General features: G+C 44.5%; 2 protein-coding genes across 2 annotated transcripts in view; both read right to left on the bottom strand.

Annotated features, from left to right (window-relative positions):
• The window catches only part of prune (prune exopolyphosphatase), a 50174-nt gene extending 46980 nt beyond the window's left edge, over positions 1–3194 (bottom strand). The window contains exon 1 of the mRNA XM_084336324.1: positions 3091–3194. Coding sequence (XP_084192450.1) covers positions 3091–3129 — 39 coding nt within the window. The 5' untranslated portion in view covers positions 3130–3194. The remainder of the gene's footprint in view (positions 1–3090) is intronic.
• A 520-nt stretch (positions 3195–3714) lies between these two features.
• Positions 3715–26046, bottom strand: part of myo1eb (myosin IEb) — a 98827-nt gene continuing 76495 nt past the window's right edge. The window contains exons 20-27 of the mRNA XM_084337010.1: positions 23867–24036; positions 23530–23675; positions 22180–22326; positions 19185–19342; positions 18429–18503; positions 13114–13342; positions 7902–8077; positions 3715–7039 (exon numbers count right to left, since the gene is read on the bottom strand). Of these exons, the coding sequence (XP_084193136.1) occupies positions 6963–7039; positions 7902–8077; positions 13114–13342; positions 18429–18503; positions 19185–19342; positions 22180–22326; positions 23530–23675; positions 23867–24036 (1178 nt within the window). The 3' untranslated portion in view covers positions 3715–6962. The remainder of the gene's footprint in view (positions 7040–7901; positions 8078–13113; positions 13343–18428; positions 18504–19184; positions 19343–22179; positions 22327–23529; positions 23676–23866; positions 24037–26046) is intronic.

The raw sequence follows: 26046 nt of genomic DNA, 5'->3' as shown, positions 1-26046 counted from the left end.
TAATTACGCCCCTGATCTCCATGTCTCAGGAGGGGAAACTCCAGTTGAGGGAGAGAGTGAAAGTATAGGCTGCTACCGCTCCCCTGAGCACGGGGCATTCCCTGTGTAACTCACTGGGTAGAGCAAGGCACTGCCAGGTTTGGGGTTCCATTCCCTGTGTAATTCAATGGGTAGAGCAAGGCACTGACAGGATTGGGGTTCCATTCCCTGTGTAACTCAATGGGTAGAGCAAGGCACTGCCAGGTTTGTGGTTTCATTCCCTGTGTAACTCAATGGGTAGAGCATGGCACTGCTAGGTTAGGGGTTCCATTCCCTGTGTAACTCAATGGGTAGAGCAAGGCACTGCCAGGGTTGGGGTTCCAATCCCTGTGTAACTCAGTGGGTAGAGTAGAGCAAGGCACTGCCAGGGTTGGGGTTTCATTCCCTGTGTAACTCAATGGGTAGAGAAAGGCACTGCTAGGTTAGGGCAGGGGTTCCATTCCCTGTGTGTAACTCAATGGGTAGAGCAAGGCACTGCCAGGGTTGGGGTTTCATTCCCTGTGTAACTCAATGGGTAGAGCAAGGCACTGCCCATTGGGTAGAGCATGGCACTGCCAGGGTTGGTGTTCACTCATAGGAGAGGAGAGGCGAGGAGGGGAGAGGCGAGCCGCGAGGCCAGGCCAGGCCAGGCCAGGCGAGGAGAATGAAAAGAGATGAAGATGAGGCAACAGAGCCTGTCTTAATCTCCTGACAAATGCACACACACACACCTCGTCCCCATCCCTAATGGCCTAATGTGAGCATACCGGTGCGTTTTCCACTAAAAGCTGCACTGGTGTCTGCTATATCATGTGATTGCACACACACACACACACACACACACACACACACTGTGCTGTGTTTTGCCAGGCCTCTTCCGCTTTAGGCTTCACTGCACATGCAGCCAAAGTGGGATCCCACTGTTTAGATTTAGAATAACGTCCGCATGGCTGCAATTGTATTTATCATAGGCCTACATGTCCTGTGTCATGGTAAATCAATCGTTCTGAGGGCATGTTGAACCAAAAGTAAGCCTTGAAGACACTTCTTATAATATAAATAATAATACTTTAAATGTTGCAGATACCTAGGCTGCAGTGTCACTTTCTGTAAATGTGCAGGTTGACCCCCCCCCCCCCCCCTGTTACTTTTCACAAGTTTACTTGTCACATGCAGCACATAATGATTTACAACACAGGTCACTGTCAACGTTCAGCCAGACAGATCATGACTCTAGACTGGACAGTGGTTTCATGTATACTATTAACATTACTATTAATGATTGAATATATACTATTAACATTACTATTAATGCTTTAATATGTATCCCAAAGGTCAGTGAATACCACGATCACAACAGCAGAGGGAGCTCCACAAATCATGTTAAACCCAGATTCCGCTCAAACAAGGGACTAAACACGTTTCGCAATTATGCCACATCAATGTGGAACGCCCTACCAAAAGCTGTAAAGGAATGTGAATCACTACCCACTTTCAAAAACACTCTCAAAAAACACCTACAGGAGACTGCAATTCGAAACTGGCCCCTACAAATGTCCTAAACCAGTTGTACAGTAAATTACCACGTATGGCTTTGTCAGTATTCCAATGTACAGTGTACAGTATCCCCCCCCCCCCCACCTCCAATGTACAGTCCCCCCCCCCCCCCCCCCCTACCTCCAATGTACAGTTTCTACGTCAAATGTATACTCTTTTCTGGACACTTTTTGTATCACAAACAGTACTGTATTTGCAAATCTGGTACGTCATAAATGTATAGATGTAGCAGTACTGTCTATCTGTATGTGTCGTGTGTGTCATATATGTTATGATGAATTGAAAATGGGGGACCCTGATGTAAACTAGACGAAAGCCTTTAGACCTGTCTCAAACCCTGCCCCTTTTCTTGATCCTCCAATCACAGCTGTCGCTTACCTCTGACTTCCTCGTACAAACTTTGTTGTTTGTACGAGGAAGTCAGAGGTAAGCGACAGCTGTGATTGGAGGATCAAGAAAAGAGGGCAGGGTTTTGAGACAGGTCCTTGAGCTGTACTGTACTGTACCCATTCTGCAATCTGTTAATAAACTTTTCAATCAATCAATTCAATCAATCAATACTATTAACATTACTATTAATGATTGAATGAATATGTATACCATTAACATTACTATTAATGATTGAATATACATGTATACTATTAACATTACTATTACTGATTGAATATGTATACTATTGTTATTACTAATTGAATATGTATACTATTATCATTACTGATTGAATATGTATACTATTATCATTACTGATTTAATTCATTCCACTATTATTACTATGTTATACTCTATTACTATTACCATTTCTATTAATATATTTTACGCCTGTACCCCCCCCCCCCCCCCCCATGCTGCTATGACACCTGCTTTTCTCCAAGGGGTTTAATTAATAAAGGAACACTTGACTTGACTTGACTTAACTACGTTCACACCAATTCAAGTGTCTACTTATTTCAATGTAACAGCTACTGTATATCGTTAGCTAGTTCTTAGCTCTTCTCAAACCAGAGCTGCTGTCAGATGAAATGAAGACGAAAGTCTTTCTCTGGTCTGCATCCCCTTAACAATTGTATGTATTGAGCTGTACTGTACTGTACCCATTCTGCAATCTGTTAATACACTTTTCAATCAATTCAATCAATCAATCAGTCTGCTTGCTTGGCCATCATAGTGAGTTATTAATGAGAATCATGTCTCTATGTCTATGAGTCTGACCATATGACACTCGACTCGAGTCATGATGATGACCGCATGCTGCATACACTGACTTCTGGCAGCCGACGTCGGTTAGTTAACGTCAATGTCAACAGCTATACGGTTCTGCTTACCGTGAGCTATAACGCGTTATATCAACTCGATAATAATAACACCGCCATGCACAGATACGATGGGTGACGTGACGTTACACACGAATATGACGACGTTTGACAACGTGAGCTGCGGCTTTAACGTTAAATCAATGAAAGATAAACCACAACAAGGCTACGGAGTACATAACATAGCTAACATTTGCATTTTTACCTTGAGTGCATGGCGACAACTTGTAAGAAAAGCCTCCATAGATGACACAGTGTTCCCAAAGCGTGGTGAACTCACGTCAAACTTACTACCGTGACACTGATTGACTGCACCGTGGATGTTATGGAGCAGCAGTGCCAAGTGTACCCTGCGCATGCGTCGCTCTTGAGACGCCCACCGCAGACGTCAACAGGAATTCTGGGTACTGTAGGGTTTTAATTTAAATGTTTACAAACACCACGTTAAACATGGCAATAAAACAAATACAGATAAAGATAAAGCCAGGGGATCAGAATACCGACATAAATCATACATTAGCTTACACAAATGTTATATAGGGTACATAAATCTATGGTTTTTATAGCTTTCCTATTATTAGAGTACAGGGTTGTCCTTTTTCTTTTATGAAAAGGCAAGGTTTATGATTAGAAAAGTTAGATCTATAATAAAATAGTTAAGTAAGTAAGTAAGTAAGTAAGTAAGTAAGTAAGTAAGTAAGTAATAAAATCTAAATTATGATATAGTATTGATTTGCTTTGGTTGTGAGTGAATGAGAGAGAGAGAGAGAGAGAAAAAAAAAAGGACAAATATTAATTAATTATCTGAAAAACTTTATTTCCTGCTGCCAATAGAAGACAAATATCAATTTGACGGACTTGTTTGGGATAATAGACCTTTTTCACAGGAGCCATTTTGACACAGTGGGGTAAAAACACAGGTGTAATTAATAATGTTAATCATGGTTCTGTTACAGTTAAGGTTTGCCAGAGCTCACTGGAGTGTTACTGGAGTGGCCCCCACACAACTAAATGGAATGGAACCCTAATCACCATTATTAATGAATAATTATGACATGTCAAAATGGCTGCTGTGGAAACAAGTCGATAGCTATGTCTAAATTCAGGGTCTGTATCTTTCGAAGGACGCAGTCCACAAAAGTGTGTTCTTTGTGGCCAGCGAAGGCCGAACCGAGTTTTGTTAAATGAGACGGTCTGGTCTACGGAGACTGGGGCTGACGTACGCCCGGTTAAAAGGAGGAATCCTCTTGGTGCCAAAATTGGCACAGATTGGGGAAGCCCTCGTGCCACAGCACACATATGTCCATAATGGACCAGGAGAGGCTAAAAATGGCAGATAGCATCATTTGAATCAGTCGGATAAAGCAATGATATTATCCACATTATTTTATTATTGCCACTTCCACTCAGTTTATTAATCTAGCTACAACTGGGGAGACTGATACATTACAGATAAAGTCCTGCCGCTGTGTTGCAATTGGACGCATGCGGTCTTTATGCAGCTTGTGTTCCAGCTTCCCAACATCAATGTCCACACAGAGGTAAAGGAGATCTAATGACTTTACAAATGTAACCATTAAAAACGTAAATCTCGTGTGTCTGGATGTTCACTCCTTGAAATGAAGCTAAAGTAACTATTCAGTATTGGTGTGATTTAATAGTCAGGGCACATTATAAAACACACAAACAATATAAATCTTTTAAAATATACCTTTTCTATAAAGTCTGTTACACATTGATTTACACCTTAGAAAACAAACTACCGTAGACATATTGAAATATTTATAATATCGTAATAAGAAAAAACTAAACATTTGTGACATTTATTTTATTTTTGTGAGGCATAATTCCTATAAAAACATCTTGAGTGAGAGGGTCAATTCTTTAGAATGTCATTAGTAATGTTACCTCTTAAGCGAGCTTCATAAGGGCTATTGTACACAAGGATGCAAATTGAATGTCAAACTTGTGATTCAGAGATCAGGGGGGACAGACAAAAAGCCAAAAAAAAATGATTTTCTTTGAGCTGGGTGCTTAACTCTTTGGGCGCCACCCACTTTCCCCATCTGGCACCAGCGTTATTGACCATTTTAGCGATGTTTGCAGACCCATGTGTTCTGTATTATAGCTATGGAGACAATAGTATGGCTCATTTGACAGGCATTGTTCATAGTCCATTACTGACTAATCAGTTAATTTCTACACACTGTAGTAAGTGCGCTATTACACGCTAAACATCGCCCCTTTCCAAAAGAATCCAGTCTTTTTTCATAGACCGCGAGATATGACGCGTTATATGCAATAAGCCCAAATCGTTCTGGTTGATCGCCTGAAACCCCAAATACTCCCAAATCAAAGGTATATACCATGTACATATGTGTCTTCACAAAATCATCAAGGGGGGGGGGGTCGTTTCAACTAGAAACTGCGATCGTGTCTGTCGAGCATGCTTTACGTCCGTAAAACACGACACTGTGATCATTACAAAAACATGTTTCAGGTTTGGTAAAATAGACATAGAATATACCTTCACTTAGCCAGAAGGTATTCCAAAAAGAATAATTCCCAGTGATCGCATCGCCATCGCGATTACTTGTGCGCGATTATTTTATTGCTTCAGGCAATAAAATCTCGAGGCGATCGCTCCGAGGAGGAGCCCTTGCAGAAAAAACTAAAAAAATAAAAGGTGTATCCACACCAAGCTATTCCAGTTCAAAAGGTAGGCGATACTGCCACCTGGTGAGATTCGTTCGTCATTGCAATTCCAACGTAGGCAGATGAGCCAGGGAGACCTAGAGGGCTCCGGCTGACCGTATAGAACGGGGATCAAAGGAAAAAGATCAAAGAATCTAAAAACGAGATATTACGTTTTTGGCGCTCAACGGTTGGCGGCGAAACACGAGATATTACGTTTTTGGCCGTCAATGAGTTAATCATCTCCTCCAGGCATGCATGTGTTTGGTCACGTCGGCTTGTGCATCTATCTGCAGCTATAATCTCACATACTACTGGGCCCATTAGCCTAATGTTTGCTGTGAAGTATCCATATATTAATCTATCAATCCATATATGAATCTATCCTTCCATATATGAATCTATCCATGGTTAGTCAGTAGTTGTATGGTAACCTGATGCTTCAGCAATTAATTTAGATTATTACTGTTGCAATGCTGTACACATAGTGGGCACATGACTACAAAACAAATATATATATATATATATTTAAAACAGAACATACAGTAACTACTGACACTTACAGTCGGGTCTCTCTGCAATGTCATAATAGAGGTACAGTATGTGTACAACCAGGGGGCAGAACATTTGACAAACTGGTCAAATAAGGCAAATTGTACAAAACCATTCATAACCAGGAACCAAGGATGGGTCTGGTAACTAATTATTAACGGGATAGTTCAGATCTTTGGACATTAAGTTGTATGACATAATTGCCAGTAGTGTAGTTGATACAAAGCCATTCGCTTACTTACAGTCCCGTGGTCTGGCCGGGTTCCGAGCAAACCGGTGAGTTTTAGACAGGAAGTGAGTGGCAGAAATGGTGTCACAAAACCAAAATTTTTTGAATCCACACCACAACATGCAGGCAAAGGGTTCCCCATGTCCAACACAAAACCACGGCTCTCTAGCATATATAATGTATCTGCCAAGTGATTGTGTTAGAAACAGGTAACCCTTTTGCCTGCATGCTGTGGTGTGGATTAAAACCACTTTGTCTCCTGACCTCTTTGCTTTCTGGTTCGCTCAGAACTCTGACCACGGGACTCGGTAAGTAAGCTACAGTAAGAGCTTTGCATCGATTACACTACTGGCAAGTATTTCATACAACTTAATGTCCGAAAATCTGATCTATCCCTTTAAGACAAGCACCGCAGACTGAGTGAATACCTTAAGCCTTCCTTTTAAAGTAATGCGCCCATTTTTACAATATTATTCATGTTAAATATTACTCAAACTGAGCATTAGCTGTGACTTATCAATACTGTTAAAGGGATAGTTCCGATGTTTGGACTGTGCCATTGAGCACGGTCTCCTCCACGAGGCCCCGGTAGCGACTGCAGTCTAGAACTTCTCAACGTAGTTCCCAGGAAACATGCCTTCTCTGCCTCGAAGACGACCGAACCACCAGCCTGATGGATCTACAATAACAAACACAGTATTACACCATGATGATCTACAATAACAAACACAGTATTACACCCTAAAAAGGGTCACTTCACCAAATACAATGCTGATTTATTTTGCACATAATCTCACATACGTCCAAAAACACATTAATTTAGTTATTGAGAGTAAATCAGTGTGAAAACGGCCACCAGTGATGTCATAGGGAATATGTCATTGTGATAATTAGAGCACCATGAAATTATAAGGTAGCAGTCCCTATACGACAAGGTATTGCTATTTTTTTTCTTCTACATTATTACATGGTGCTGTACATTTACATTTCGTAATTTAGCTGATGCTTTTATCCAAAGCGACTTACAAGTTCTGTACAACGAGTCAACAGGAAGGGTATAACTCTGGCCGCTAAGGGTAAGTAACATTGTTCGTCAAACAGTGTTGAACTTGAGTGCTACAGTCTTGAGTGCATAGTAGTATAGACAGATTAGCCTAGTAGGTAGGTAGTAATATAGGCATGGTAGATTCCTTAGTAGCAAATTGCATAATAGTAAAAGTACGAAGGTTAGTATTATTATAATTCTTTTTCTTCATTTCAGACATTGATTGAAGAAGTGTGTTTTTAGTCGACAGTGGAATATTGGGTTTCGGCTGTCTTGACTGTGGTGAGAAGTTCGTTCTACCAATCCACACTGTAATTAACACAACAATTCAATGTCCCCGATGACATCACTGGTGGCCATAGTCAAACTTGTTTACTCTTAATAACTGTCAAACTAAATGAATGTGTCCAAAACTGTTCTTTGGTGAAAAAACAGTTACAGACCTGTCAAAGATCAACTGAATGACACGTGGGAATGTTTTTATTTCAGCAAATACCTTCAGTGAGTATTTCGATGACCTCCTCAGCGTTGAAGCTCAACTCATCCGTGTCCTGAGCGTCGTAGGCATACAACGCTTTGCACTGCGGGGAGCGGGGCTTGGGCCTGGGTGCCGGCTTGGGTCGGCCCGCTCCCGGAAGAGGCTTCACCTCCTTGGAAAGCCTCCGGTGGAGACTGAAGGGAGAGAGAGAGAGAGAGACGTGTTATGAGCAGAGAAATGACTCACTGCCTCCAGAAGAGGTTTGTTGGTGTGGAACATTCTAATCAACTGAGCTAGCTTAACGCCTCGGCATGTAGAGTAGAATATCTTCATTATATTATATATCATTGTCAGATTAGTTGAGAACCTTGGAATAAATGCAGTAAATAAATGCGACGAGAGGTGTCCTTGACAATGCTGCCTGCCTTCCTCAGACAGCGTTTTTGATAGATAGACTCAATTGCAGGGAGTGATAAGGCGGCTGGGTGGCGCAGTGGACATTGCGCTCGTCACCAACGCAAGAGACACCGGTCTCGAATCCGGCTGTCAGTGTTGCCTCTGGCTTGGGCCGGCCGTGATACTGACTCAATTGGCAGAGTTAGCGGGAGGGGAGTCAAAGGGTGGTAGTCTGGTCATTGTAAACAGCGACTCCTACAGGTCAGTCAGGGCGCCTGCACAGCAAAGACAGGAAAATGGCGGGGGCAGTGTGAGCCTCCTACACGTTACTCCTTGCCAAATGAGAGTCCGCGCTGGCAGGTGAAAAGATGTGACTGGCTGTATCCACATGTATCGGAGGGGACATGTGATGGGCTTCTATCCTCCCTACGACCGGCCAGTGGGGGGCACATGCGAGCAACGATCAGGACAAGGGAGGGAGAATTGGCACGAGAGGAAATTGGGGTGGGAGAAAAATCACATAAAAAGGGGGAGAAAAAATAGATCAAAAAATAAATAGCAGGGAGTGATGTACTGGTGATGCGTTGGGCGGTTTTCACCACCCTCTGCAGTGCTTTCCAGTCTGAGGCACCTGTAAAAGTTCACCAGAATCTGAGGAGACAGGTGGGCTTTCCTCAGTCTCCTCAGGAAGAAGAGGCGCTGGCGAGCCTTCTTGACCAGTGATGAGGTGTTGAGGTACCAAGAGAGGTCCACGCCGATGTGGACTCCCAGGAATTTGAAGCTGGAGACACACTCAACCTCCATCCTGTTGATGTGGACGGGGGCATGCGCACCAGCTCTAGTCTTCCTAAAGTCCACGATCCTTGGTTTTCTTGGTGTTGAGGGCCAGGTCGTTGTCGGCGCACCAAACCGTCAGGTGCAGGACCTCCTCCCTATAGGCCGACTTATCGTTGTTGATGAGGCCCATCATTCTCTGACGTAAACCTGATAATGGTGTGATAATGTATAGGAGTGTAGTTGTGGGTGAAGAGGGAGTAGAGGAGGGGGCTCGGCACGCAGCCTTGCGGGACGCCGGTGTTCAGGGTGAGGGTGGAGGAGGTGAGATTGTCTATCCTAACAAACTGGAGTCAGTTAGTTAGGAAGTCGAGTATCCAGTTGCAAACAGAGGGTTAAATTCGAGGCCCTTGGTTTCCACGGGGTCAAAGTTTGGACACGAGTTTGGAGGGGATAATGGTGTTGAATGCTGAGCTGAAGTCGACGAACAGCATTCTCACATGGGTATTGCTCTCATTCAGGTGGGAGAGGGCGGAATGTAGTGCTGAGGACATAGCGTCCTCCGTGCTCCTGTTCTCACATAGGTGAATTGGTGTCTGTCCAGTGAGGGTGAAAGGTCAGATTTGAGAAGAGCCAGGACCAGCCTCTCGAAGCACTTCATGATGATGGGGGTGAGTGCAACAGGGTGGAATATTGAGGCTCGTGGCAGAGGAGTGTTTCGGGGCTTTGTCACGATGGAGGTGGTTTTAAATCAACCTGGGACAACTGCCTGGGCTAGTCACAGGTTGAAGATGTCAGTTAAGACCTCATTCAGCTGTTCAGCACAGGGCCATGGATGCCATCAGGGCCAGCCTGGTCTTGCATGCATAAGTCCTGCTCAGTGCCATACACACGTCAGTGGGAGAGAGTGAGGGGTTGGAGGTTGGCAGCAGGGAGGGCAGCCCCAGAGGTTGGCAGGGAGGGCAGCCTTGGTGGGGCCTCCTGGTTATCCCTGTCAAAGAGGGCATCAAATGTATTGAGCTCATCAAGGAGCAGGCATGTGCACACATAGAAGATTTTCTTTTCTTTTTTTACCATTACGCATATAGACTGCCCTTCCAACTGAAAAATGTTAGGATAGAATCAAAATATTAGGTAAAGAGAGAGAGATGCCCCATATTCCATTGCAGTTTGCACGGCCTCCTCAGCGTGCCTCTCCGCGGACCTATATATTTTATGCATAGCATGGGTGGTGATGATGATGATGATAGAAACCGCTGTGGCGCATACAGTTGAATGCTGGTATTACACTCATTGAGGGACACGAAGAAGTCAAGTCCGATGGGATTTGGGAATCTCAAATACAAATCGGGATTGGAATAAAAAATGCATTTATATTAAACAATACAGAATATACAGCACTTCTTGGGGTCTTCTAGGGCACTTATTCCCTCCCCCATGAACATTTATGGAGATGTATGGGCCTTTTAAGTCAGTGATAAAAGTGTCTTTCAAGGATAAGTGAGCTCGCTCCTGCACTGATTATTATAGTTCAATATTCAATATTTGATCACCAAACCCCCCAAAAAGCATAAAAATGGGGCCCCCACCCGAAAAGGGCCCTTAAAAATCGGCCTTGCGCGCTGCGCTCGCTCGGTTAAAACACACAGGTATAGTGCCCTTTTCAGCCTTTGAGCACCTGCCCCTCGAAAGTCCTGTGCACGTCCCTGTCAAGGAGGGAGGGGTCAGTGGTTGGGGGAGAGTTGTTGGTGGGTTTGTTTGTAGTCCGTAATGGCCTGGATGCCCTCCCACATGCGTCAGGGTCGGAGTTGTTGAAGTGCTCTTCAACCCTTGTGGCTGTGCTTGGCCCACTTGATTTCCCTATTCAGGTTAGCCCTGTCTGAACAGTAGGTCTGCGTGTCACCATATCTAAAAGCAGTATCACATGCCTTTAGTAGTATACAGACTTCTCTGTTCATCCACAGGGATGTAGTAATCTATTTAAGGGTGGTGACACTGTCAATGTTGGAGTTGATGCAGTGGAGGTTTCTCTATGACAACACGTGAAACACAAATTCACTCATAATTTCATAATTATTATTAATTTACATATACCTATATATATTTCTTTTTAATTATTATTATTATTGTTTTTTTATTATAAATGTCCTCTGTAAAAAAAAATGCCAGTGAATTTTTTCTTCTTCTAAAATGGCCAAAATTAACAGCTCTGAGCAGGCCTGCACTGCAGTAATGCCTGCAGTAATTATTCGTGCAGAATAACTGCACAGGTTGACCCAGGGTTAAATAAATAATAAATAATAGCCAATCAAAATAGGCTATTAATGTCAACTAAGCACGGTCTGTGCATTTAAACTCTTGCCATTGAATGGAGGTTTGAATGATTGACAGCCCTTGACATCCAATGCACGGAGGTTGAATGATTGGCAGCCTTGCAAATCCAATCAGAGTATGGCTCCTACGACTGCAGCTCTGTAGCTACACGGCTGTTTCTCCCCTCGCAGGATTGATTGATTGAACATTTTATTAACAGAGCACTGAGAGCAGCCACGTTCGAAACCTCTATATTAGTGTATCTAACATTTAGCACTTTAATAGCGGGACATTTACTGAGGACCAGCACAACACACATGTGGATATTATGATTTAACAAGTCTATCTGTCCAGGAGGATGACAACATTATTGCAGGTACTGTAAGCATAAGCAGGCAGCCTAGCAGTTTCTAGCTTGGATGCTAATAACTACTAACGTTATCACGCTAGCTTGGATGTAATGTATCACGTTGGCTGCTGGCTGCTAATGCAGCCTGCGGATAATATTTGCATGTGCACGGTGTTAGTGATGCTGGCTAAATGAATGAACGTTGTGTCTGAATGTTTGCCGCTAGCTTGTGGCTAGGCTAACGCACTTCGCTGAAGGTGCACAGCTGAGCTAGTGTCTTTGTGGCTTTCCCGGTTTGTCACGGTGAGATTCATGTGGGGAACTTTGGTGTGTGTGTGTGCAGCTCTGATGAATGAGAACTGCTGTCTTGTGCCGTTGTGTGGGTTTGTGTCTGAAACGACCGGTGGCTTGTGTGTGTTGTGTGAGATGCAGAAGTAAACATTGCCAGGCATGAGGCATTCTGGTTAATGTAGTCATTGTAGTTCTCCCTCGCTTTCACCCACAGTTAAAGGAGACATGACATGCTGGTTTGATGAAATGTATAGTGTAAATGAAATGAATAGTGTATGTATATTCAATAGTAGTATATTAATATGTATATTGATATATTAATATTAATTAATTGATTGGTGTTCGTATTAATATATAGTGTATATTAATATTATGTTTTCATCTGTGTCCACTGACCACTGACACACAGTGGGGGATGTTTTAAAAATATAATTTAATATATAATATAATATAATAATTTGTGCTTCACCAAAAAATGTGGTCACCAGCCTCCACTGAGTTGATGTAATCCACAACGGAGGAGGTGTAGGAGTCAATATCAGTGTGTCCAGGGTGGCCTGTGTGGCAAACATACTCCAGTGTGAACTGTGTGTTGAAACCGGTGCTGCAGCTCAGAGTCTGCCCCCTCAGGCAATATTTTGACTGTTCTAACTGAGAGCTTCACACATTAGATGAGTGGTGTACTTGGGTAAAAGGAACAAAGAAAGGTGGTCTGATTGTCCCAGGTGGGGGAGGGGAACAGCTTTGTATACATCCATAATGTTGGAGTAATGTTTGTCTACATGTTTACTGTACATCAATAGAGCATTGTTGTTCTGTTTAGTACTGTACATCAATAGAGCTTGTTCTGTTTACTACTGTACATCCTTAGATCAATAGATCTAGTTGCCTTTTGAAATAAATTGTAATATTTAAAACTGTAAATATGTCTTTGTGAGCTTCCTGGTTGAGAGCTCCTCAGGGTAGGAGAGAGTAGGAAGAGTATTCATAGCTATGTTTACAGTAAGAAAAATCCTTTAAGAATAAGTAACAAGTCTGTGTAAAATGTGTTTTTTTTTACCCAACATTAACCAGGCTAAACAGAGCTAGAAGAGCAGTCTGACTCACCCTGACACGCCCTGGTCCGGTACATTCATGAAGCCCATGTCCCCCTGGCTCTGGTTGTGGTTGCGGTTGATGGTGTTGTGTTGACCATGGTGTCGGGGCAGGCTGGGCTGCTCCATGCTGGACTGCTGGCGTAGCAGAGAGCCCCTCTCCCTCCGACCTCCACCTCCTCCAACTCCACCTCCCCCACCTCCTCCTCCTCCAACAGTACGCTTTCTAGCTCTGGGGGAGTCTGGGAGGAGAGGAGAAGAGGTGAAGAGAGGAGAGGAGAGGAGAAGAGATGACAGGACAGGGCAGAAGAGGGGAGAGAAGAGATGACAGGACAGAAGAGGGGAGAGGAGAGAAGAGGACAGAAGAGGGAGAGGAGAGAAGAGAGGAGAGGAGAGGAGGAGAGGGAGAGGACAGAAGAAGGAGAGGAGAGGACAGAAGATGGAGAGGAGAGGAGATGACAGAAGAGGGGAGAGGAGAAGAGAGGACAGAAGAGGGGAGAGAAGAGAAGAGGAGAAGAGAGGACAGGAGTGGAGAGGACAGAAGAGAGGAGAGGGCAGAAGAGGGAGAGGAGAGGACAGAAGAGAGGAGAGGACAGAAGATGGAGAGGAGAGAAGAGGAGAGGACAGAAGAGGGGAGAGGAGAGGAGAAGAGAGGACAGAAGAGGGGAGAGAAGAGAAGAGGAGAGGACAGAAGAGGGGGGAGGAGAGAAGAGGAGAGGACAAAAGATAACAAACTATCATTACACATGGGCAAAACAGAGTCCATTCTCTTTGGTTCAAATAACAAACTCAGCAAGACCGACGGCTTCTCAGTTACAGTGGGTGACAATATTGTCACAAGGAAAGACGAAATTACCTACCTGGGTTCCATCCTAGAGGCAAATCTTTCCTGTGACAAAATGGCATCCAATGTAATAAAAAAAGTCAACCAACGAACTAGATTCTTGTACCGGATCTCCTCTCTGGTAAACAAGAATACCCTGAAGACTCTGGCAGGAGCACTCATTCAAGGGTACTATGACTATGCGTGCACCTCATGGTACCAAAGCACCTCAAAGGCGCTTAAAACAAAATTACAAACATCACAAAACAAACTGGTCAGACTACTACTTGACCTGAACCCCAGAACCCACCTCACCCCTGCCCACTTTGACAACCTAGGATGGCTTAGAGTAGACGACAGAGTACAGCAACTTGCAATGGGCCTGGTCTACAAGATACACTATACGACCGGGGTGCCCATGTACATGTCAAAATACTTCCCAAAGGTCAGTGAATACCACAACCACTACACCAGAGGAAGCTCAACAAATCATGTTAAACCCAGATTCGGCTCAAACAAGGGACTAAACACGTTTCGCAATTATGCCACAACAATGTGGAACGCCCTACCCAAAGCTGTAAAGGAATGTGAATCCCTGCCCACATTCAAAACCGCTCTTAAAGAGCACCTACGGGAGGCTGCAATTCGAAACTGGCCACCGTAAATGCCCAAAACCCCCACCACCTCCTAATAGACAGTCTCCTCCCCACCGCATGTATATATCCCCTCCCCGCCGTATGTATATTTCTCTCCCACCCACCCACCCCCTCCAAATGTACAGTCCCCTCCCCATCACATGTATATACTCTGTCAGGATCTAGGGGTAACAGTACTGTATATTTGAATACCGTTTATGTCACAAATGTATCAGTACTAAATACCTATATGTCCCTATGCCATAAATGTCATGTATGTTGTGCATGTCATAAATGTCTATATGAATTGAAAATGGGGGACCCTGATGGAAACAAGACTAACGTCTTTCTCAGGTCTGCATCCCCTTAACAATTGTATGTATTGAGCCGTACTGTATTGTACCCATTCTGCAATCTGTTAAATAAAGTTCTCATTCATTCATTCATTCATTCATTCATTCATTCATTCATTCATTCATTCATTCATGAGGGGGGAGGAGAGGAGAAGAGAGGAGAGGAGAGGAGAAGAGAGGACAGAAGAGGGGAGAGGAGAGGAGATGAGATGACAGGAGAGGAGAGGACAAACGATGGGAGAGGAGAGAAGAGAAAAGGAGAGGACAGAAGAGCTCAGCATTCAATACCATAGTCCCCTCCAAACTCATAGCCAAGCTCAGGGACCTGGGCTTGAACTATGACCTCTGCCAGTGGGTCTTGGACTTCCTGACGGGCAGACCCCAGGTGGTAAGAGCAGGCAACTGCACCTCCTCATCCATCACGCTCAACATAGGGGCCCCCCAGGGCTGTGTTCTGAGCTTCCTCCTCTACTCCCTGTACACACATGACTGTGTGGCACAGCGGAACAACAACACAATCATCAAATTTGCTGATGACACAGTAGTGGTGGGCCTGATCTCTGCCAACGACGAGAGGGCCTACCTGGAAGAGGTAGAGAATCTGTCACAGTGGTGTCAGGAGAACTGCCTCTCCCTGAACGTCAGCAAAACAAAAGAGATGATTGTGGACTTCAGGAGGTCGGGGGTCAGAGACTACAGCCCCCTCAGCATCGACGGGGCACCGGTTGAGAGAGTGAACAGTTTTAAGTACCTTGGAGCCCACATATCCGAGGACTTGACATGGACCACACACATTGACAGTGTTGTGAAGAAGGCACGACAACGCCTCTACTTCCTCAGGCGCCTAAGGAAGTCCCAAGTCAGTCAGAAGATCCTTAAGAACTTCTACTCATGTACAATAGAGAGCATCCTGACTGGCAATAGCACCTCCTGGTTTGGGAATAGCACCGCACAAGACCGAAGCAGACTACAGAGAGTGGCACGTTCAGCCGAACGCACAATTGGAGGGGGGCTTCCCACTCTCCAAGACATTTACAACAAGCGGTGCAGGGGTAAGGCTAAGAGAATTATTAAGGACTCCAGCCACCCAAACAACTGCCTCTTTGAACTGCTGCGGTCAGGCAAGCGATACCGGAGTCTCATGGCAAGCACAGAAAGACTCAGAAGAAGCTTCTATCCCCAGCCATCAGGTTGCTCAATGAACAATAACACTATGCAACAACCATCAAATGCACTCACAACACACACATCCATACGCACACACTCACTTTAAACAAACACACTGCAGCACCCACTCTCCACACTTTAGAACACCTAGACACACTTTATATTTATTGGTAAAGGATTTGCACTACAACCCATACCTCAGTACACCTTACTGTAAATTGTACCTAAATTGTACCTCATCCCATTTCTGCTTTGTACTATATAGTATTGTATATTAGTATATTGCATAGTATATTGTATATTGTACGGTAACTCAGTTACTCTATTCTGCATCGAACATTGTACATATGTATATACTGAACACTGTGTCTACGTACGTGACTTCTATTTTTACATGCTATACTATTTTATTTTATTCTTATCTTTTGTCTAGCACAGTCTCTGGAGCGTAACAGAAAGAAGCATTTTGTATAAAAGTATTCTGTACTTCTGTATGACAACTATTAAAGAAACTTGAAGAAACTTGGGGAGAGGACAGGACAGGACCGGAGAGGACAAAAGGGGAAGAAGAGAGGAGAGGACAGAAGAGAGGAGAGGACAGCAGAGAGAGGAGAGGAGGAGAGAGGACCGGAGAAGAGAGGACAGAAGAGGGGAGAGGAGAGAAGAGAAGAGGACAGAAGAGGGGAGAGGAGAGGAGAAGAGAGGAGAGGACAGAAGAGGGGATAGGAGAGAAGAGGAGAGGATAGAAGAGGGGAGAGGAGAAGAGAGGAGAGGACAGAAGAGGGGATAGGAGAGAAGAGGAGAGGATAGGACAGAAGATGGGAGAGAATAGAAGAGGACAGAAGAGGGGAGAGAAGAAGAGAGGAGAGGACAGGAGAGGACAAAAGAGGGGAGGGGAGAGAAGAGAAGAGGACAGAAGAGGGGAGAGGAGAGGACAGGAGAGGAGAGGACAGAAGAGGGGATAGGAGAGAAGAGGAGAGGACAGAAGATGGGAGAGAATAGAAGAGAAGAGGACAGAAGAGGGGAGAGGAGAGGACAGAAGAGGGGAGGGGAGAGGACAGAAGAGGGGAGAGGAGAGAAGACGAGGAGAGGAGAAGAGAGGACAAGAGAGGACAGAAGAGGGGAGAGAAGAGAAGAGGGGAGATGGGGAGAGGAGAAGAGAGGACAGGAGAGGACAGAAGAGGGGAGAGGAGAAGAGAGGACAGGAGAGGACAGAAAAGAGGAGAGGACAGAAGAGGGGAGATGAGGAGAGGAGAAGAGAAGAGAGGACAGGACAGAGGAGAAGAGAGGACAGGAGAGGACAGAAGAGGGGAGAGGAGAGAAGGGGAGAGGAGAGAAGAGGACAGAAGAGGGGAGATGAGAGAAGGGGAGAGGAGAGAAGAGGACAGAAGAGGGGAGATGAGAGGAGATGACAGAAGAGGGGAGAGGAGAGAAGAGAAGATGAGGAGAAGAGAATTTAAATTAGTGGTAGATCGATATGAGTTTTTCCAATGGCTTATCCGATATTTAGAGAGCAGGTGGATAAAAAAAATAATAAATTATATGATCTAATAATAACTAAGACAATTAGAATTGAGCCCACTAAAGCCTGCAAAAGATGGCCATGTTGGCACAACAATATAAAAATGTAATATCGGTAGATAACAATATTTATTTATAGCCAATATTGGACAGATAACCGATGTACTGATATAAATTTACTCTGAAGTGCACAGAGTAGATTTCAGTGAGCTTCAGTCAGCTTGTACAGAAAGGAGCTCAATCTCATTGACTATGACGTATTGGTTAGTGGCAAACAATGTGAAGCTAGTATGAGCAACAGCATGGATCGTGTTGAGAAAGGACTTTGGTAAGTAAGAAATTAGGCTATGGTTCAAAAAAGCTGAACTATTCCTTTAACGCCTGAGCAGCAGACAGAACAGAGCAGCACGCAGTGTTCATCAGAATAATCTCTATATATATATATATCAGCCATGAAGGAAGGAAAAGCCTTTCATTTAAGGGAAACTGTATTTTTCCCTTAAATTATGAACCCCATATTATTTCAAAAACATGTTGGACATGCATCATTTTCAAACTGTTCCAGCCTAGAAAAGTACATTTTCAAATTGTCCAGATGTAGACTAGTTTCTTTGGAAATAACAGATATTGTTGAAAAGATAGATAATATCTCCCCTTTAACAAACACTAAACTGAATGCTATGACTAACAAGTGATTGAGTCTAAACTGAATGCAGTGTCTAACATGTTATATTGAAGCTAAACTGAATGCAGTGTCTAACATGTGATTGAAGCTAATAACCACTTTAAAGACTGTATGACTAAAACACAAATAAACATTGATTCTCACCTCGTGAGGACTGTCCAGTGGCCGGCGCCTGACTGCCCATGTAGCGACTCTTACGCTTGTCCCTGCGGGTCGGCCCTGGATAGAGAGACAGACAGACAGACAGACAGACAGACAGACAGACAGACAGACAGACAGACAGACAGACAGACATACATAAAGAGAGAGAGAGACCGAAAGAGAGAGAGACAGTGAGAGAGACAGTGAGAGAGACAGAGACACAGGAGAGGGAGATACAGAAAGACACAGAGACACACACAGAGAGACAGAGGAGAGAGTGAGACAAAGAGAGACAGAGCCACACACAGAGATAGGGAGAGAGAGAGACACACATAGGAGAGAGACACAGAGAGACACAGATAGACAGAGTGAGACAAAGAGAGACAGAGCCACACACAGAGATAGGGAGAGAGAGAGACACACATAGGAGAGAGACACAGAGAGACACAGATAGACAGAGAGAGACACAGAGAGAGAGAGTGCGAGAAAGAGCGTGAGCGAGAGATAGAACAGTTGGTCACCTTTTAGTTTCACATACCATGAGGTAAATCCTGTATTTAACTAATCTAATTTAGCAATTTCCTCTCTGAGCGTTCAGTAGAAAGCTATCCAGCTGCAAGCTAGCCTAGCTTAGCACAAATAAATGGAAGTGGATACGGACCACTAGCCTAGCTTAAAACTCCAGGAGAGGTGGTTTTGGCCAACAGCTAGGCTAGTGGTCCATATCCGCTTCCAATGAAGGTAAGCAGGGTGGCCTACTGGAGTTCTTGGGGAGGCCGGGTCCCACGCTGACCACCAGGACCTTGCTGCTGGGCTTCAGCACCACCTCATCCCCCTGGCCCGCCTGGAACTGGATCTGTCTAGAGCCGGCAGAGCTGAACGGACCCCAACCCCCTTTCTTCACTTTGAACTCCAGCCTGGAGGGGCAGGTGGGAGGAGAGGGAGAGGGGGGAAAGAGAGAGAAGGGGGGGTAGGATAGAAGAATGGACAGTTTTACAGGTTATGTCTGATGTCGTCTGCTGCTTTAAGGAGGAAAATGTAGTTACAACATGAGATATCCACAATTTGAAAACCTTGATGCTTTCTCCAAGAAACTGGAGATTCAAAATGAATATTGTTTACATCTCGCAGGCATGTATCCCCTCCCTACTTCCCATTTCCCCACGTGGAATGCACCTGATTGAATAAATTACATGCTGGTGCTCTAGTGCGACATCTAGTGGCTGAATGTTATCTATAGCACCTTTATATGATTACTCCATGTAAACATGTTATCCATAGCACTATATGCATCTTATCTCCATTTCTTCGACTTTCAAACGCTTTAACAATTAATTTGTATAAACCAATCACTCTTATAGAACTCAGAGAGACCATTTTTGAGATGCGGAATTCCACCTGAATTATACTTAGCATTCTGGGACCAGTTAGGCCCATTGTTGCTTGAGATGATTGAACACGCCATTGAACAGGGTGGATTCTCGAGATATATGGCTTTAATTTCTTTACTACTCAAAAAGGACAATGACTGTGGCTGCTATAGGCCCCTTAGTCTTCTCGGGCTTGGCAATCCTCGATTATGGTCCTTCTCGCTGAGACCCCTGATAGGCTGGTTTGACCCTGAAATTGCTGTATCGTAGCGTTCCTTAGAGGCAGCAGCAGTATCACCGCAAATATTACAAAATGTTGTATACTCCAATACCCCTATATCAAAATGCCAATTACAATATGGCCCGGTCATATCCCATGTGATTCAAACATGGCGTAATGTACAGAGGTCTTGTGCTGTCAAATGGCCATGGCACCTCGACTCCCCAATTTTTCATAACCAACAACTACTTGTTGGGCGCAAACCTGTTAGTATTCCTCAATGGGAGAGAAGGGGAGTTCATACTCTGGGGCATACAGTAATAGTATATATGATAAAACCGGCCTTTGCGCGTTTCAGGACCTAAGATAATTTTATGATCTCCCTAAGGCGCATGGAGTACTGTGGGCTCAAGCACTACACCCACACCCTTTTATTAAGCTTATCAGGGACAGAACAACCTCAAGAGGGTTTGTCTCAGATTTGTATACACTCTTAATCAAATCCACATATAAAAACGTATCATTGGATACAGTCTGGTGAGGGGACATCCCAGAATTAGACGCCGTGTTTGACTGGGATGATATTTTGGACTAATGTTACATTAGCTTCCCGCAACCCTAATCACCAGCAAATACATTTTAATTATATTCATGGACATATCTCACACATAGGAAGCTGTATTCTATGGGACTGGTGGCCGACTCTCTGTGCGCTCTGGGGACCACCGGCACTTATATGCACATGTTTTGGGATTGCCCACCAGTAGCTTGTTTTTGCAAATCCTTAACAACTAAACTTTCAAACATATGTAACTTGACAATCCCATTGAAAGCAGCGACACTACTCCTAAATGATATATCGCTACTACCGGCATCCATACAACAAAAAAGAATCATTCTGGCGGGCGTTACTGCAGCCAAGAAGCTGATAGCCAGTGCTATCAGGTGGAAACCACCTGAGAAACACACAATGATTAATTGGTCTCCGACACTGCTGGATGTAATTTATATGGAAATCTCTACTGCACGTGTGATTGGGGTTCGACAGGCCGGCATTGAACTTTGGGTCTCAGCGGCCGAGAAAGTTAAAGCCACAATCTAGTGGCCAAGCGGGGTCGGGGTGTTGGTCCTGGGGGGTCCGGGGATCCTGGGGTGGGAGTGGGGGAGGTAATGTCTTTTGTGGTGTCTGTAATAGTATAAGTTGATTTTTTATGTTTTTATGTTCTGTATTTATTATTTCTAATGTCATTATTGTTGTTATTATTGTTGTGGTATTGTGAGGTCTTGTTTTGTGTATAAAATTTAAAAGAAATATATATATTTGATACAAAATAAAATTATAATTTGTATCAACCATGAAGATCTGACCCTGCGAATAACTGACCTCAACGGTATCATTCTCGATGATGAAATCGTACATATTGAGTAATGATATGTGATGTTATTACCCCCTCCCTCATAATGACAGACTCTAACTGAACTGACAGATGTTATTACCCCCCCCCTCATAATGACACCCAGACTGTGACTGAACTGACCATGTTATTACCCCCCCCCCCCCTCATAATGACACCCAGACTCTGTGACTGAACTGACAGATGTTATTACCCCCTCCCTCATAATGACACAGACTGTGACTAAACTGACAGATGTTATTACCCCCTCCCTCATAATGACACAGACTGTGACTAAACTTACAGATGTTATTACCCCCCCTCCCTCATAATGACACACAGACTGTGACTGAACTGACAGATGTTATACCCCCCCTCCCTCATAATGACACACAGACTGTGACTGAACTGACAGATGTTATTACCCCCCCTCCCTCACAATGACACAGACTGTGAATGAACTGACAGATGTTATTACCCCCCCCCCTCATAATGACACCCAGACTCTGTGACTGACAGATGTTATTACCCCCTCCCTCATAATGACACAGACTGTGACTAAACTGACAGATGTTATTACCCCCTCCCTCATAATGACAGACTGTGACTAAACTTACAGATGTTATTACCCCCCCTCCCTCATAATGACACACAGACTGTGACTGAACTGACAGATGTTATTACCCTCCCCCCAAATAATGACACACAGACTGTGACTGAACTGACAGATGTTATTACCCCCCCCCCCTCATAATGACACACAGACTGACATGTTGTTGAACTTCAGCGGCAGCTTCCGCTGGGTCTTCTCCTCGTAGCGCTTGAAGAGCAGGCTGAGGAACTCCGTCTTGAACATGCACTGCAGGGTGCTGTCGTAGTGCTCCTCGTGGACGATGAAGAAGTCGTCCTGCAGCGTGCTGGGGGAGCGAGGAGAGACCGGGAGACAGGAGGATGAGAGAGTGATGAAGAGGTAGAGAGAAAACATAAGTGGTTTAAAGGGGCACTTCAGCTAAAAACAATGCTGATTTATTTTGCACATAATCTCACACGCATCCAGTCACATTCATTTAGTTTGACAGTTATTGAGAGTAAATTAGTTTGAATATGTCCTCCGGTGATGTCATCGGAGGACACTGAATCCTTGTGTTGCATTAACTGCACTTCAATAAAATGAGCTAGATGGAAAAAATAGTGATCCATGTTACAATCCTTATCACTGGTTTCTTTCATCTACATCATTTCATTGAGCTGTAATTAACACGACACAAGGATTCAGTGTCCTGACATCACTGGAGGAAATATTTAAACTCATTAACTCTCAAACTAAATGAATGTGTGAAAAACAGTTTAGAGCCTTGGGATATGTGTGAGTCTGTGAGATTGTCAAAAATAAATCAGCATTGTTTTTTCGATGAAAAGTGGTATTAGCTACATTAGGCCTTGTATATACAGTACTTATACACACTTATCGCTGATGTCAGGTGAAAAATCCTGAAAGAGTTGACTTTTCAGGAATGAAGAAAAATAACCTGGCTTTCAGATTGACACGTATGTATTTTTAAGTTCTACGTTGGGGCTTTTGAATGGGGCTCGTGGAAACCAGCTCAGCTCAAACACCACCCTGGATATCACCGACGTGAGATGTCAACCCCCAAAAAGCTCCAGAGCAGGACGGTATCCCAGGTCTTTCCCAGTACCTGAGAGAGACGGACGGGATCTTTTCCAAGTACCTGAGAGAGACAAACTGGATCTTTTCCCAGTACCTGAGAGAGCTGGACGGGATATTTTCCCAATTCCTGAGAGAGACAGACTGGATCTTTTCCCAGTACCTGAGAGAGACGGACTGGATCTTTTCCCAGTACCTGAGAGAGACGGACGGGATCTTTTCCCAGTACCTGAGAGACGGACTGGATCTTTTCCCAGTACCTGAGAGAGACGGACTGGATCTTTTCCCAGTACCTGAGAGAGATGGACTGGATCTTTTCCCAGTACCTGAGAGATGGACTGGATCTTTTCCCAGTACCTGAAAGAGATGGACTGGATCTTTTCCCAGTACCTGAGAGATGGACTGGCTCTTTTCCCAGTACCTGAGAGAGACGGACTGAATCTTTTCCCAGTACCTGAGAGAGACGGACTGGATCTTTTCCACCTCGATCTGCCTCTTCAGCACCTCTGTGATCTGGCCCTTGTCTGGGCCCTGCTTCACCTTCTCTCGACCAATCAGGTACAGGAACTTGGAGGTCAGGATGAGGTCACGCTTCACAGACTATAGGGATAGAACAGAACATAACTTTATTGTTGTGAGAAGAGTGAGAAGACATTTCACCTGAATCCCAAGATGGATTGGTTTTCTTCCTCTTCCTGCTAGTTTTTGTCTTCTTGGTGTGCCCAAGCACCAAGCCAGATTCCTTGTATGTGTCCTTGTCCTGAATAAGGATAATAATTTAATTCCCTCACCCTAAACCGCCGGTCGTATTTGATTACTACATCAGCGAAGTCGATCCTCTCACGGCGGCCAACAAACTGGCGGATCTCTGGGTGGTTGTCGGTGCCGATGTAGTCGCCCACGAAGTTCCTGTTCAGGCTGTTCCTCCTGCGCTCCTTCTTGTTCAGCAGGATATCAGACGCTGGAAGACATAGAACATGGTTCCCAACCTCTTTCACGTCAGGGACCCTGAACTGTTACACACTCGGCTGCCGACCCCTTTGATGAGGTTTTTGTTGTTTCGTATGTAACGAGAACGCTGACACCGATACTGACACGTCACTAACTAATACTAACACTAACTAATAATAACACTAACACTAACACTGACATTAACACTGACACTGACTAATACTAACACTGACTAATACTAACACTAACTAATACTAACACTGACACTAGGGATGCCCCAATCGATCGGCCGATATTCAGTATAAATGAGATTGGTGAATTCCGATAATGCTTTATTTTCGCAGATCGTGAAAACCGATCGATGATACGCGCGAAAAACATGATCCAATTCTCAGCGGAGTTCTCACTCACTGTCTTCTCTCACAGGCACACACACAGCTGCTGCTTCTGCAGCAGTGCACGCCTTGCCCCGAACCGCAGCTATTCACACAGTACTTACAGGAAATCCGGAACGCAAGAAGTTACCCCCGACAGGCAAGTTTGATAGAAAATCAATGATTCTATTATATTTGCTCCTGTTGGGTGACATACACCAGAACCCGGGGCCCGTCATGACATGGAACCAGAGACAACAGTTAGGTCTGTTGACCCAGGAAGCGGCGGCTAGCATCGCTAGCACAACAGGACAACTGCTACCTACACAGACGGCGGCGGCTGATGACACAATCAATGGCAACATTCCTCCACTATCACCTCTACAAAAGAACCCACGAGAGGCCACAGCGAGAAGGAATGAACCAGGGTTCACAATCATGGCGCCCAGCACATCGCGGGACCCAAACAGCAAGGCATCGCCCGATGGCCGGCGAGCTAGCCGGCGAGCTAACGTGGCTAACAGCAATGGAAATAGGACCCAGGAAGCTAACGTGGCTAACAACAATGGACATAGGACCCTATCCCCCCCTCCCCACCTACCGCCACCCGGTCAACCAGACACCACAGAACGGAACACCGACAATCAACACCTTGAACTCGACGACATAAACCAGATAACGAACACAAACGGACTCCACATATTCCACCTTAACACTAACAGCCTGAGACCTAAACTGGCTGAAATCAGACAATTGTTTATGAACGGTAAGGCAAACATATTGTGTTTCACAGAAACTAAACTAGATTCATCTGTACAGGATCCAGAGATTGAAATTGAAAACTATTCAATAGTCAGGAGGGATAGGAATCAGTATGGAGGTGGTGTCTGTGTGTATATTCACAAAGATACCAAATTCATCAACCGTACTGACCTTAACCATGATGACGAAATTGAAACTGTTTGGATTGAAATCTTATTCGAAAGGGCGAAATCAGTACTAGTAGGCACAATCTATAGACCACCAGAACAGAGTGGCTTCTATGACACACTTGATGGGTGTTTATGTTTAGCTGGGGTGGAGGGTGTAGAAAAGATTCTTATTGGGGACTGGAACACGGATATGCTACATAAAGCAGCACCCGTCTTCAAGGCCTTCAGTAGGTTTTGTGATCTGCACGGTTTCAGCCAGCTAATCACCCAACCCACAAGGGTATGTGATTCAACACAAACCACCATTGACCTCATTCTGACCTCTGACAAGTTCATGATCTCCAACAAAGGGGTGATACACTGCGGGTTAAGTGATCATTATATGATTTTCTGTACGCGCACAAATCTAAAACAAAAGGCCGGCTGTCACAAAACAGTCACATCTAGGGACCTCAAAACCTACTCTAGAGAGGCCTTTAACCAAGAACTGGAGAGCATGGACTGGTCAGATGAGCTCAGTGGTACACTGGTTGAAGAAACATGGCTTGGATTCAAAACTGCCTGACTCATCTCAGTCAGTCATAGTAGTCTCCCTCCTACAATCATTTGACCTGACTCCCACTGCCATGCCTCCCACCCACAAAGCAGGCAACTCCTTGGATCTCATATTTTCCCGTAACTCCAGCATTAACACCAGCATTAACACCACGGTAA

Source organism: Notolepis coatsorum (genome assembly GCF_963971535.1).
Source record: "Notolepis coatsorum genome assembly, chromosome: 19".
NCBI classification, from domain to species: Eukaryota; Metazoa; Chordata; class Actinopteri; order Aulopiformes; family Paralepididae; genus Notolepis; species Notolepis coatsorum.
This window is presented reverse-complemented; position numbering and strand designations above follow the sequence as displayed.